A 12,383-nucleotide genomic window follows, 5' to 3' on the forward strand; every position below is an offset into this window, starting at 1 on the left:
TAAACTCATGAAATAGGCCTGGACAGAAATTATTGTACTCTTAACTTAACACCTTTACAACCCAAGGTGGTTTGCACGTTAATGACCGGGCCAATTTTTACAATTCTGACCACTGTCACTTTATGAGGTAATTACTCTGAAATGCTTCAACGGATCCCCCTGATTCTGAGATTATTTTTCGTAACAGATTGTACTTCATGATTGTGGTAAAATTTCGTCGATATCACTTGCGTTTATTTGTGGAAAAAACGGAAATTTGGCGAAAATTTTGCAATTTTCAAAATTTGCATTTTTATGCCCTTAAATCAGAGAGATATGTCACACAAAATAGTTAATAAATAACATTTCCCACAAGTCTACTTTACATCAGCACAATTTTGGAACCAAAATTTTTTTTTTTTTATTAGGGCGCTATAAGGGTTAAAAGTTTACCAGCGATTTCTCATTTTTCCAACAAAATTTACAAAAACATTTTTTTAGGGACCACATCATATTTGAAGTCACTTTGAGGGGTCTTTATGACAGAAAACACCCAAAAGTGACACCATTCTAAAAACTGCACCCCTCAAGATGCTCAAAACCACATTCAAGAACTTTATTAACCCTTCAGGTGCTTCACAGGAATTTTTGGAATGTGGAAGAAAAAAATTAACATTTAACTTTTTTCACAAAAATGTTACTTTAGAAACAATTTTTTTTATTTTCGCAGGGGTAAGAGGAAAAAATGGACCCCAAAATTTGTTGTGCAATTTCCCCTGGGCACGCAGATACCCCATATGTGGGGAAAACACTGTTTGTGAGCACAGCAGGGTTCGGAAGGGAAGGAGCGCCATTTGACTTTTTGAACGTAAAATTTGCTTGAATAATTAGCGGACGTCATGTTGCATTTGGGGAGCCCCTGATGTGCCTAAACAGTGGAAACCCCCCACAAGTGACACCATTTTGGAAACTAGACCCCTCAGGGAACTTATCTAGATGTGTGGTGAGCACCTTAAACCCCCAGGTGCTTCACAGAAGTTTATAACATTGAGCCGTAAAAATAAAATTTTCACATTTTTCCCACAAAAATGTTTTTCAGCCCCCAATTTTGCATTTTCATAAGGGTAACAGGAGAAATTGCACCATGCAGTTTGTTGTGCAATTTCTCCTGAGTACGCCAATACCCCATATGTGGGGAAAATACAGTGTTTGGGCGCACGGCAGAGTTCAGAAGGGAAGGAGCACTGTGTGACTTTTTGAACGCAAAATCGGCTGGAATCGAGAGCAGACGCCATGTCGCGTTTGGGGAGCCCCTGATGTGCCTAAATAGTGGAAACCCCCCACAAGTGACCTCATTTTGGAAACTACACCCCTCAAGGATTTTATCAAGGGGTATAGTGAACATTTTGAACCCAGAGGTACGACACAGAATTTGATAACATTATGTCATCATATTGAATAAGTTGTCATTAGTCTTGAGCGCAAGTGGTCGCTACTTGAGTTTGCATCGGGTACTCAGGTATTCACCATGTATCAAGGGTGCTCGAGTGACATGTTCGAGTCCCCGCCCCGCATGTTTCACGGTTATTAGACACCCAAAAAAAAACATGCGGGCATCGCTCGTGCATGGCAGGCAAGCCCGGCGAGGTTTTTTTTGGCCGCGAAGCATATGGGGTGGAGACTCGAGCATGTCACTCGAGCACCCACGATACTCAATGCATACCCGAGCACCCGATGCAAACTCAAGTAGCGAGCACTTGCGCTCAACACTAGTTGCCATATCGTCATCTTTTTTTTTTCTTTTACTTTTGAAAAAAATCCCAACCCTAACCCTAGCCCAACCCTAACCCCAACCCCAACCCCAACCCTAGCCCAACCCTAACTCGAGAGTTTATTTTTTACTCCGTTCCTTGTGTGGTATAAGTGATTAGACGACTTTATTCTTCGGGTCAGTGCGACTACAGAGATACCAGAATCATATCGGGTTTTTATGATTGACAGCTGTCACACACTAAAAGACGCATTTTTTCGTAAAATCTAGTTTTTGCAGCGCCATATTTTGAGAGCTATAATTTTTCCAGATTTTGGCCGACAGAGTCATGTGATGGCTTGTTTTTTGCGGGATGAGTTGACGTTTTTATTAGTACCATTTTCAGGCACGTGACATTTTTTGATCGCTTTCTATTCCGATTTTTGGGAGGCAGAATAAACAAAAACCAACAATTCAGGAATTATTATTTTTGTTATTTTTTATTCTGCTCCGCGTGTGGTAAAATTGATAAGATAGCTTTATTCTTGGGGTCAGTACGTTTAAATCGATACCACATGAATATCGTTTTTCTATGTTTTGGCGCTTCTACATAATAAAAGCAATTTTATAGAAAAAATTATTTTTTTGCATCGCTTTATTCTGAGAGCTATAACTTTAATTTTCGGCTGATGGAGCTGTGTGGCGGCTTGTTTTTTGCGGGACAAGATGACGTTTTCATCGGTACCATTTTTATTTATATTCATCTTTTTGATCGCGTGTTATTCCATTTTTTGTTTGGCGGTATGATAAAGCATTGTTTTTTGATTCGTTTTTTTTTCTTTTTTTTTTTACCGTGTTCACTGAAGGGGTAAACTAGTGGGACAATTTTATAGGTCAGGTTGTTCCGGACGCGGCGATACCAAATATGTGTACTTTTATTGTTTTTGGTTTTTTTTTTCATAATAATATTTATTGATGGGTACATTATATTTTTATTTTTGGTAGATTATTATTATTTTTTAAAAAAAATATTTTTACTATTTTTTTTCACTTTCTGATAGTTTTTTTACTTTTATACTTTGTCCCACTATGGGACGTTCACTTTTTTTACTCTGATCGCCTGCATAGCACAGGAATGGAGCACCATACCTGTGCTATGCAGGCTGTCAGCGCTGCACAGGGAGAAGATAGTTTGGTCATGCACTGCGCATGACCAAAAAATCTTCCTGCTGTCTGGTGACCCAGATGTTTTCATGACAACATCGGGTCATCATGTCAACATCCGGGAAGCCGCGGCAGACAGCGCTGGAGGCCGGAAGAGGAGGTGAGTATTGCGATCACCTCCCCCTAGCCACCGCAATGCTGCGATCGATTTCGATCGCAGCATTGCGGGGGTTAATGTGCCGGGAGCGGTGCGGGACCGCTCCCTGCACATAGCACCGGGTGTCAGCTGTGATAATCAGCTGACACCCGGCGGCGATCGCGCCCACACAGCCTGTGTGCGCACGCGATCGCAATGACGTATTAATACGGGTCAGGCTCTTAAAGCCCAGGGCACAGATGCGTATTAATACATCTTGGGCTTTAAAGGGGTTAATATTTTGTTGAACAACCTTTTGAGGCAATCACTGCAATCAAACAATTCCTGTAACTGTCAATGAGACTTCTGAACCACTCAACAGGTATTTTGGCCCACTCCTCATGAGCAAACTGCTCCAGACTCGTGTTTGAAGGTTACCTTTTCCAGATGGCATGTTTCAGCTCTTTCCAATGATGCTCAATAGGATTTAGGTCAGGGCTCAATTTAGGTGTATCCATATATGGCCCACCCTGTATAATATTTCTCCATGTAGTAAAAATCAGTTTTCTTTGAAGCCCACCCACAGGCACCCTTGGAGATTTGTGCACTCAGATAACTTTGACCAAGGTTTTAGACCTTAATTAGCCTGTTAGGGTTATGGCTTGTTCATTATCATCGTTAGGAAAGGTCAGGTGATGCAAATTTCCCAGTTTTATAAAAACCCAGCCTCCTCTAACGTTGTACGAAAAAACAGCAGCCATGGGTTCTTCTAAGCAGCTGCCTAGCACTCTGAAAATGAAAATGGTGGAGGCTCACAAAGCAGGAGAAGGCTAAGAGAAGAAAGCAAAGCGTTTTCAAGTTGCCCTTTCCTCAGTTCGAAATGTAATTAAGAAATGGCAATTAATAGGAACAGTGGAAGTCAAGATAAGGTCTGGATGACCAAGCAAAATTTCAATGAGAGCTGCTTGTAGGATTGCTAGAGAGGCAAATCAGAACCCCCACTTGACTGCAAAAGACCTTCAGAAAGAATTAGCAGAGTCAGAAGTATGCAAAAGAACATCTAAACAAGCCTGATACTTTTGGAAATAAGTCTTGTGGACCAATGAGGTTACAATTAGTGTTGAGCGAATTTGTTCGGCATTTCAAATTCGAGTTCGTGTTCAGGGTTCCGGCTTGTTCGCGCCAACAAATCGACTCCGCCCTTGAACATCTCTGATTTGCCACGCTGTCACGCAGATAACATCTGCCCCTGAACACGAACCCGAATTTGAAATGCCAACAAATTCGCTCAACACTAGTTACAATAGAGCTCTTTGACCACAATGATCAAAGGTATGTGTGGAGGAAAAAGGGCACAGAATTTCAGGAAAGGAACATCTTGCCAACCATTAAGCTTGGGGGTGGATCAATCATACTTTGGGGTTGTGTTGCAGCCAATGGCACGAGGAACATTTCACGGGTAGAGGGAAGAATGGATTCAATGAAATTTCAACAAATTCTTGATGCAAACATAACACCATCTGTAAAAAAGCTGAAGTTGAAAAGCAGATGGCTTCTACAAATGGATAATGATCCTAAGCACACGTCAAAATCCACTATAGACTACCTTAAAAGTCGCAAGCTGAAGGTTTTTCAATGGCCCTCACAGTCCCCTTATCTGAACATCATTGAAAATCTGTGGCTAGACCTCAAAATAGCAGTGTATGTAAGATGACCCAGGAATCTCACAGAACTGGAAGAGTTTTCCAAGGAAGAATGGATGAAAATCCCTCAAACAATTGAAAGTCTCTTGTCTGGCTACAAAAAGCGTTTACAAGCTGTGATACTTTCAAAAGGGGGTGTTACTAGGTACTAATCATGCAGAGTGCCCAAACTTGTGCATTGGCCCATTTTCCTTTTTGTAATTTTTAAAATGTAAAAGATGAAAATAAATATATCTTTTTTTGCCTAAAATACAAAGGAAATGTGTCATCTTAACTTAAGTCATAGAATCATAGAATGGTAGAGTTGGAGGGGACCTCCTGGGTCATCTGGTCCAACCCCCTGCTCAAAGCAGGATTCACTAAATCATCTCAGACAGATGTCTGTCCAGCCTCTGTTTGAAGACGTCCATTGAAGGAGAACTCACCACCTCTCGTGGCAGCCTGTTCCACTCATTGATCACCCTAACTGTCAAAAAGTTTTTCTAATATCTAATCTGTGTCTCCTCCCATTCAGTTTCATCCCATTGCTTCTAGTCTTTCCTTGTGCAAATGAGAATAAAGATGATCCTTCTACAGTGTGACACCCCTTGAAGTCCTTTTAGAGATAATTTCATCTTCAACTTGCTTAACTGTTCATAATAACAGTAATCTTGACCAGGAGTGCCCAAATTTTACATGCCACTGTATGTATTAGTTTTCATAATGGTGAGACAACATATAAAGCATACTTTCACCTTAAAGGAGTTTCTCTGGTGAAAACAAGTTATTCAGTGAATAAATGAAAATGTATTGATTAGCGGGAGTCCTACCACGGGAACCTGCGCCGATCAGAAGGAAAGGAATCTTCTATCCCTGTTAGAATACAGAGTCAGTGTGTATGCCCGACTGCCACACCATTCATCCCATATGGGACTGCTAAGCACTGTACTTCGCTTTTTCAGGGGGTCCCATAGAGAATGAATGGAGCGCCGGTCAGGCTTTTGTACTGTCGTTCCAACAGAGATGAAAGCGTTTTTGCTGCATGTTTTCCCCATTCATTAGTATGGGTGAAATCGGCTGCAAAAACGCTGTAAGAATTGACATGCTGCGGATTTAAATCAGCTGCAAATCTGCTAGGAAAAAATAAGCAACGTGTGCATGAGATTTCAGAATACTCATTTACTTTGCTGGTACTGTAAAATGCTACTTATTTTATGCACCAAATCTGTGTGGGAAAAAATGCAACATGTACACATAGCCTTATGGATGAAAACTCCCCGTTCTGCCAATTAGTACAGACCCCCTCCGAACAATCAAATATCCTCTACTCCATGAATAGGTGATAAAGGGGATCTCTGATGAAATTAAGTTAAGAAAGAGGGCTGTTCTGTAAATTATGCTCTTATGTTCAAGTTTAGTGGGGGATAGATTACATAGCAAAGAAATGATGGTACCTGCTGCTCCTGCTGAGACATTCCCAAAAGATCCAAAAACTGCTCCACGTATGATACAATCGCACCGTACACCACAGGGCTACGAGCCTCGGGTATACCCTGCAACAGATACAAATGTATTGTGTTTTGTTTAGTTAAGTGACACTGACGCAATGTGAAGTCTGAAAAAATGCATTGATCCTGCATCTGAATGGTGTCATGCAATATCCATAGACACATGATAACTGCCAACATCATCCTAGCTTTGCTTGACCCTGGCAGATGACATGCATAGTCTTCAAAAATCCCACACATTCGTTCCATTTTGCAAATTCTTAAATGTGGCAAAACATTGAAGAACTTTAAATATGATTATTGTAATGTAAATGGCCTAAATTATGGCTTTTCTTATTATTTCACAGATGGTAATTGTGTAATGACACAAGAAATATTTAATCAATTAACTAAAAATGGATAAACTGGGGTTAGCAAGACTGAACTTGGATCCCTCAATAAACTCCTAATGGAATAGTACAGAATAATTCCATATTTGTGTTCTTCCTTTAGACACCTTTCTCAAAGATCCCAACCTGCTGGAAGCCAACATGGGCAAGTTTTCACAACTTGTGACTAGAAGTTTAAAGGGAATCTGTCACCAGAATTTTTCTATACCATGTGAGAGCAGCATGAAATAGGAGCAGAGACCTTGATTCCAGCAATGTATTACTTTACTGGGTGCTGAAGTTTTGAATAACTTTATCTGCTCCTGTTCTCCTAGTTCTCTGAGTGCTGAGCTCTGTATAACCACACCCACATCACTGATTGGTAGCTATCTGTGTACACTGTGCATAGGCAGAAAGATGACAATCAGTGGTGGGGCGTGGTTGGACTGCCTCGCTGCAGGTTTACTAGTCCTCTAGTGATAATCTCCTGCTGATAAAACAGTGATTTTTTAAAAACTACACTAAGCAGCCCAGTAAGTGACACATCGCTTGAATCAGGGCCTCTCACCCTACAATATACTGCTCTCAGATTAGGTGGCAAAATCTGGTGACAGATTCCCTTTAAATATTAAGAGATCCCTTTTTTTTTAAAGACAAACCTGAATGTCTTGGAAAGTTCTCAGGACACTTACATATTATACAACCCCTTTGTCTCCTGGGAATGAAGTGGTTTAAAGATGAAAGCTGGACTACATAGTTAACAGGTTGTGATTGCTGGTCAATGCCATCGCCTCGGATGTTTTATGGCTAGTCCAGGGAATCTATGATATGATCTTCTAAATGACTTTCGAATCTCTAATCTATTCTGGACCTAAGAGTGGCATCTTCAGACGATGGTGACACTGGACTGATTGGTTGGTATTACATGGCTGACGCTTGAGTGAGAAGCTGGCAAAAGGTGGCACACAGTGCTAGTTAGACACTTCCCACCATCTCCAGACCCCTATTTCCCTTGTCCTTTATACATGAACTTAAAAATACCCTATTTATAATAAATCCCCTTTTAAAGATCCAGTAGATATTAGTGTAATTATTAACTTGCACACCAAAACTCAGCAGATCCCATACAACCATATGCTACATGTTTTCTTACATCTCATAATCTATTTGTTAATTGAGCGCATGTTTGTATCTTAAAAGTATTTTACATTTCATAGTTTCTCTCTTGGGATATAATGATGTAAGATATTGCTTTAGATATTTTAAGCAGATTTGGGGATAGGTTGGTAATATTTTAACCTAGCTAAACAGTATATTTGCAGGGCATTTCATAAAGGGAATCTGTCACCTGGTTTTTGCAACCTTATCTGAGAGCAGCATGATGTAGGAGCACAGACCCTGATTCCAGTGACGTGTCACTTACTGGGCTGCTTGCTGCAGTTTTGATAAAATAACTGTTTTTATCAGCAGGAAATCTACCATATCTCTGAAAGATGAGTAGAGTTGGTGCGAATTTATCTGCACATCCCATTCCATCAACCACAACAGTGGTCAGTGGCCGCATGATAGGAGAGGGAGTACCGCATCTTACCTGGTTTGTGTATGCCAGACGGCTATGATGTTGTGCCAGGCTGGCTAATCAAAAGAAGAACCACGGACGTCAGCAGGTAAAAGGTTGTACTCCCCTCTCTTGTCCCGAATCACTGTCGTGGACGATGGAATGGGATGTGCTAATTGATTCGCACCAACTCTAATTCTAAATTCTGTATAACCTTGCCCACACGACTTATTGGCAGTTTTTAATGCATACTGCGCATAGGCAGAAAGCTGCCAATCAGTGGTGAACGCAATGTTATACAGAGCTCATGAATATAGAAGAATACATGGCAGCAGGTTTACTAGTCCTCTAGTGATAATCTACTGCTGTGATTTTATACAAAAAAAATACTGCTAGCAGCCTAGTAGGTGACATATCGCTGGAATCCAGGTCTCTGTCTCTGCATTATGCTGCTTTCATATTATGTGGTAAAAACTTGGTGGCAAATTTACCTTAAATGGAGTCTGTCACCCCCCATAATGCAAATTGAGCTACTTAAACAATTATATAAGGGACTATAGCCCTATAAAAGCATACCAGTAATGTACATTTTAATGTTGTAGTTTCAGATAAAATTACTTTTAATCCATATGCAAATGAGAGCACTTTGGTGCACCCCTGGCATGGCCAATGGCTCAGTGCACAGTCACACCCTCCCATTTGCTTATCCAGCACTGATTTGATCGTCAGCGCTGGCTTTCTGACAGCGAGTGCTCCTTAATCTCAAATCTCTGATCCAGCACGTATGCACCGACACTAGAGGAAATCCAGCGACACGCTCACAGTGTCAGGGTGGGCACACATACTGAGTGTGAGTGTGAAACTACTCGCTCGCTACACTACAGCATGGCAGAAGCTAGCGCTCTAAGCATGTCTGCACCCACACTGAGTACGCCCCGGACTGACACTGTGAGCATGCCGCTGGGCCCCTGCAGTGTCAGTGTGCAAGCGCAGGAACAGAGATTTTAGTCAACCAAGATCAGGGACAGTGCTGGCTATGCAAATCGGAGGGCGTAACGGTGCACCGAGACATTAGCCATGCCAAGGGTGCACTAAAGTGCTCTCATTTGCATATGGATTAAAAGTGAATTAATCTGCAAATAAAACATTAAAATATATATTACTTGTATGATTTTTATAGGGGCTAAGCCCCCTATATAAATGTTTAGGTAGCTGAATTTACATTTTGGGGGAGACAGGCTCCCTTTCAGGAGCAACAATGATTTCTTTTTTTTCTGATCCACACAATATTCTCACAGCTGAACTGAAATGTATTGTCCTGGGAACTAGAAAGGATCAGATCCAGCCCAGAAGTAGTGGCCACCCACAGGGCACCCTTGAGCCTGCTGGCGTGGACAGCTGCCATCTTTAGATTTAAATACTGATGGGTTACCTTGGAAACGGCCTTAAGTTGTCGGTTGCCGTGGTGAATGAGGTCCAGAACGGCATTGACGGCTCCTAGGGTGTCAAAGTCATCTGCTAATGCGGCTTTCACATTCACTTTTGTTTCATTCAGGCTTTTTGACAAGGGAGGAAAAACATTTGTGAGAAAAGCAAGTGAAGACTGTGTTGTGGTAGGAAGGTGGAGAGATGATGGGAGTACCTCTGCCACAGGATCTGCTCCTGTACCGGCCCACAGAGGAGCTGGCCTTTCACATAGGCCCTGGCATCGTGCAGAAAAGAGGAGATTATTCTCAGGGTGTTGGAGGCTTCGCTCATGGAATCCTTACTGTATTCAACAGCTAAGAATGGAGATGAAAGTAGGTGAAAGCAGAAAGCAGGCAGCACATCACCTGATCGCCTGTCCTCCCTGCGCTGGAAGCCGCACAGTACAAGGTATCACAATATATCATGACTGTACCTGATCTGTAATTAGTGCGCAAGCAAAACATCCGAAATTCATCAGACGAGAAAGACTGTAGGAATTCCTGGAAAGAGGAATACACAAAAAGAGTCAGCGTGTGCAGGATTAGGAAAGCAGCCACATTCTGCCAGAAAGTGCGCCACACTTGTGCTCTGGTTGGGTTTGGTATTGCAGCTCAGCTTTAGTAAAGTGAATAGATTTAGGCTGCAATCTAGCACACAACCCAGGTCCAGCAGCCATGTAATTATATGCCTGTACAATCCTCTTTAGCCTACAAGTGTGATAGCTGGAAACTACAGTGGGTTATCCCACCAGGCTTGCTAAGCTGTTAGTATGAAAGGAGAACAAAGCCCTGTGAATGAGGGGCATTGGGATTGGTCTCACTACTGGTTTGCACAATATACAGTACATTAACCCCTAACCACCGTGGGTTTTTACGCTTTCGTTTTTTGCTCCTCTTCTTCCCAGAGCCATAACTTTTTTATTTTTCCGTCAATATGGCCACGTGAGGGCTTGTTTTTTTTGCAGGATGAGTTGTACTTTTGAAAGACACCATTGGTTTTACCATATCGTGTACTGGAAAACAGGAAAAAAAATTCCAAGTGCGGTGAAATTGCAAAAAAAGTAAATTCCACAGTTTTTTTTTTTTTTTTTACCACGTTCACTAAATGCTAAATCTGACCTGCTATTATGATTTTCCAGATCATCACAAGTTTTCAGATACCAAACATATATAGGTTACTAGATCTAAATCTAAATTTTGTTTAAAAAAATAAAATAAAAAAAAGTCGCCATTTTCCAAGACCCTCAGTGTCTCCATTTTTCGGGATCTGGGGCTGGGGAGGGCTTAATTTTGTGCATTGAGCACACGTTTTCATTGATACCATTTTGAGGTAGATCTGATGTTTTGATCGCCCGTTATTGCATTTTATTGCAATGTTGCAGCGACCAAAAAAACGTACTTTTGGCGTTTTGATTTTTTTTCTCGTTACCCCGTTTACCGATCAGATTAATACTTTTTATATACTGATAGTTCAGGCAATTCTGAACCCGGCGATACCAAATATGTGTATGTTTGATTTTTTTTATTTTGAATGGGGCGAAAGGGGGGTGGATTTGAACTTTTATATATTTTTTATATTTTTAAAAACATTTGTTTTTCACTTTTCGCTGGCTTTAATAGTCTCCATGTGAGACTAGAAGCTGCAATCATCAGATTGCCTGTGCAACAAATAACAGGACTTCAGCCCTTTTATGTGTAACAAAAGTGCTCATCTGCTATGAACGCCGACCGCTAGCCAATCTGCTATCAGCACCGCCTATGACAACCACAGGGGTGTCCTGCAGACCCCGGGTTTGTCATGCCAACCCATTGGCGCCCCACAATCATGTGACGGTTGCGCCGATGGGCGGGTCTTATGACGCGCTTCCGGAGCGGCGTTTAACATGTTAACAGCTCTTTTGGGCACATTACAGCCGATCAGATCAGCTGTCATGTGCCGGAAAAGATGCGGGCTCAGCGCATCAAACATGGGGAGGCGACCTTGGACGTACTCATACGTCCAAGGTCGTAAAGGGGTTTTCCAGTTTTGTGAAACCCATTTTCCCCAGCTGCAGTTTGTTTTACTCACCCTCCAGGTGTCCACTGCTGCTCCTGGTGTCTGTTATTGTCTGCAGCACTGACGTCAAGACGACAGCACTACAGCCAATCAGTGAGCTCAGAGGCTCTTGCCGCCAATCCCAAACAACAACACACAACTGGGATCAGCAGCAGAGACTAAAAGCTGGACTCTGGGAGGGGGGAAAATAACACAGTTTGTTTTTTAAAAACACACATCAGTTAAGGTATAGGAGTTTTCCAAAACTGGAAAACCCCTTTAACTTTTTATTTTATTTTGAAGGGAAAAGGGCAAGTAAGTTGCCAGGTCTGAAAAAATATACATTTAGGAGACATTTAGGTTATGTGCACACAATGTCATTTTCAGGCGGAATCCACCTGAAGGAGTGCCGCAAAGCCGCCACAAAAAGTGAGTATGCTGCACAGCAATGTAAGAATGACACTGAGCGCATGTCTTTGGTTACTTGTTTTAACAGCAAGCATCATCATTCATTGAGTGGCTTTGTTTGGAATCCGCCACTTGAAAGTATAAAGAAAAAGATGCTGGTGGAACCGCAGCAAAAAACGACAGCAAAGCCAATTCAGGTAAAAGATCGCCAGGAAAACCTTGTTGGCTCAGATGTTGGAATGAAAACGTCATGTGCACATACCCCAAGTAAAGGTGTCACAAGGAGGTTTTTAAGGGCTTTGTACTGTTGCCTTGTGTAATAATTATGA

The 12,383-nt window shown here is 41.7% G+C and overlaps 1 protein-coding gene across 1 annotated transcript in view; it reads right to left on the reverse strand.

The window, feature by feature from the left end:
• CARS2 (cysteinyl-tRNA synthetase 2, mitochondrial) overlaps window positions 1-12,383 on the reverse strand; it is an 84,253-nt gene that overhangs the window by 3,043 nt on the left and 68,827 nt on the right. The window contains exons 10-13 of the mRNA XM_073664364.1: window positions 10,046-10,112; window positions 9,788-9,926; window positions 9,578-9,701; window positions 6,166-6,264 (exon numbers count right to left, since the gene is read on the reverse strand). Coding sequence (XP_073520465.1) covers window positions 6,166-6,264; window positions 9,578-9,701; window positions 9,788-9,926; window positions 10,046-10,112 — 429 coding nt within the window. The remainder of the gene's footprint in view (window positions 1-6,165; window positions 6,265-9,577; window positions 9,702-9,787; window positions 9,927-10,045; window positions 10,113-12,383) is intronic.

The sequence above is a fragment of the Phyllobates terribilis genome, unplaced genomic scaffold (assembly GCF_046119375.1).
Source record: "Phyllobates terribilis strain yellow unplaced genomic scaffold, ASM4611937v1 Scaffold_2__4_contigs__length_985480577, whole genome shotgun sequence".
Classification (NCBI taxonomy): domain Eukaryota; kingdom Metazoa; phylum Chordata; class Amphibia; order Anura; family Dendrobatidae; genus Phyllobates; species Phyllobates terribilis.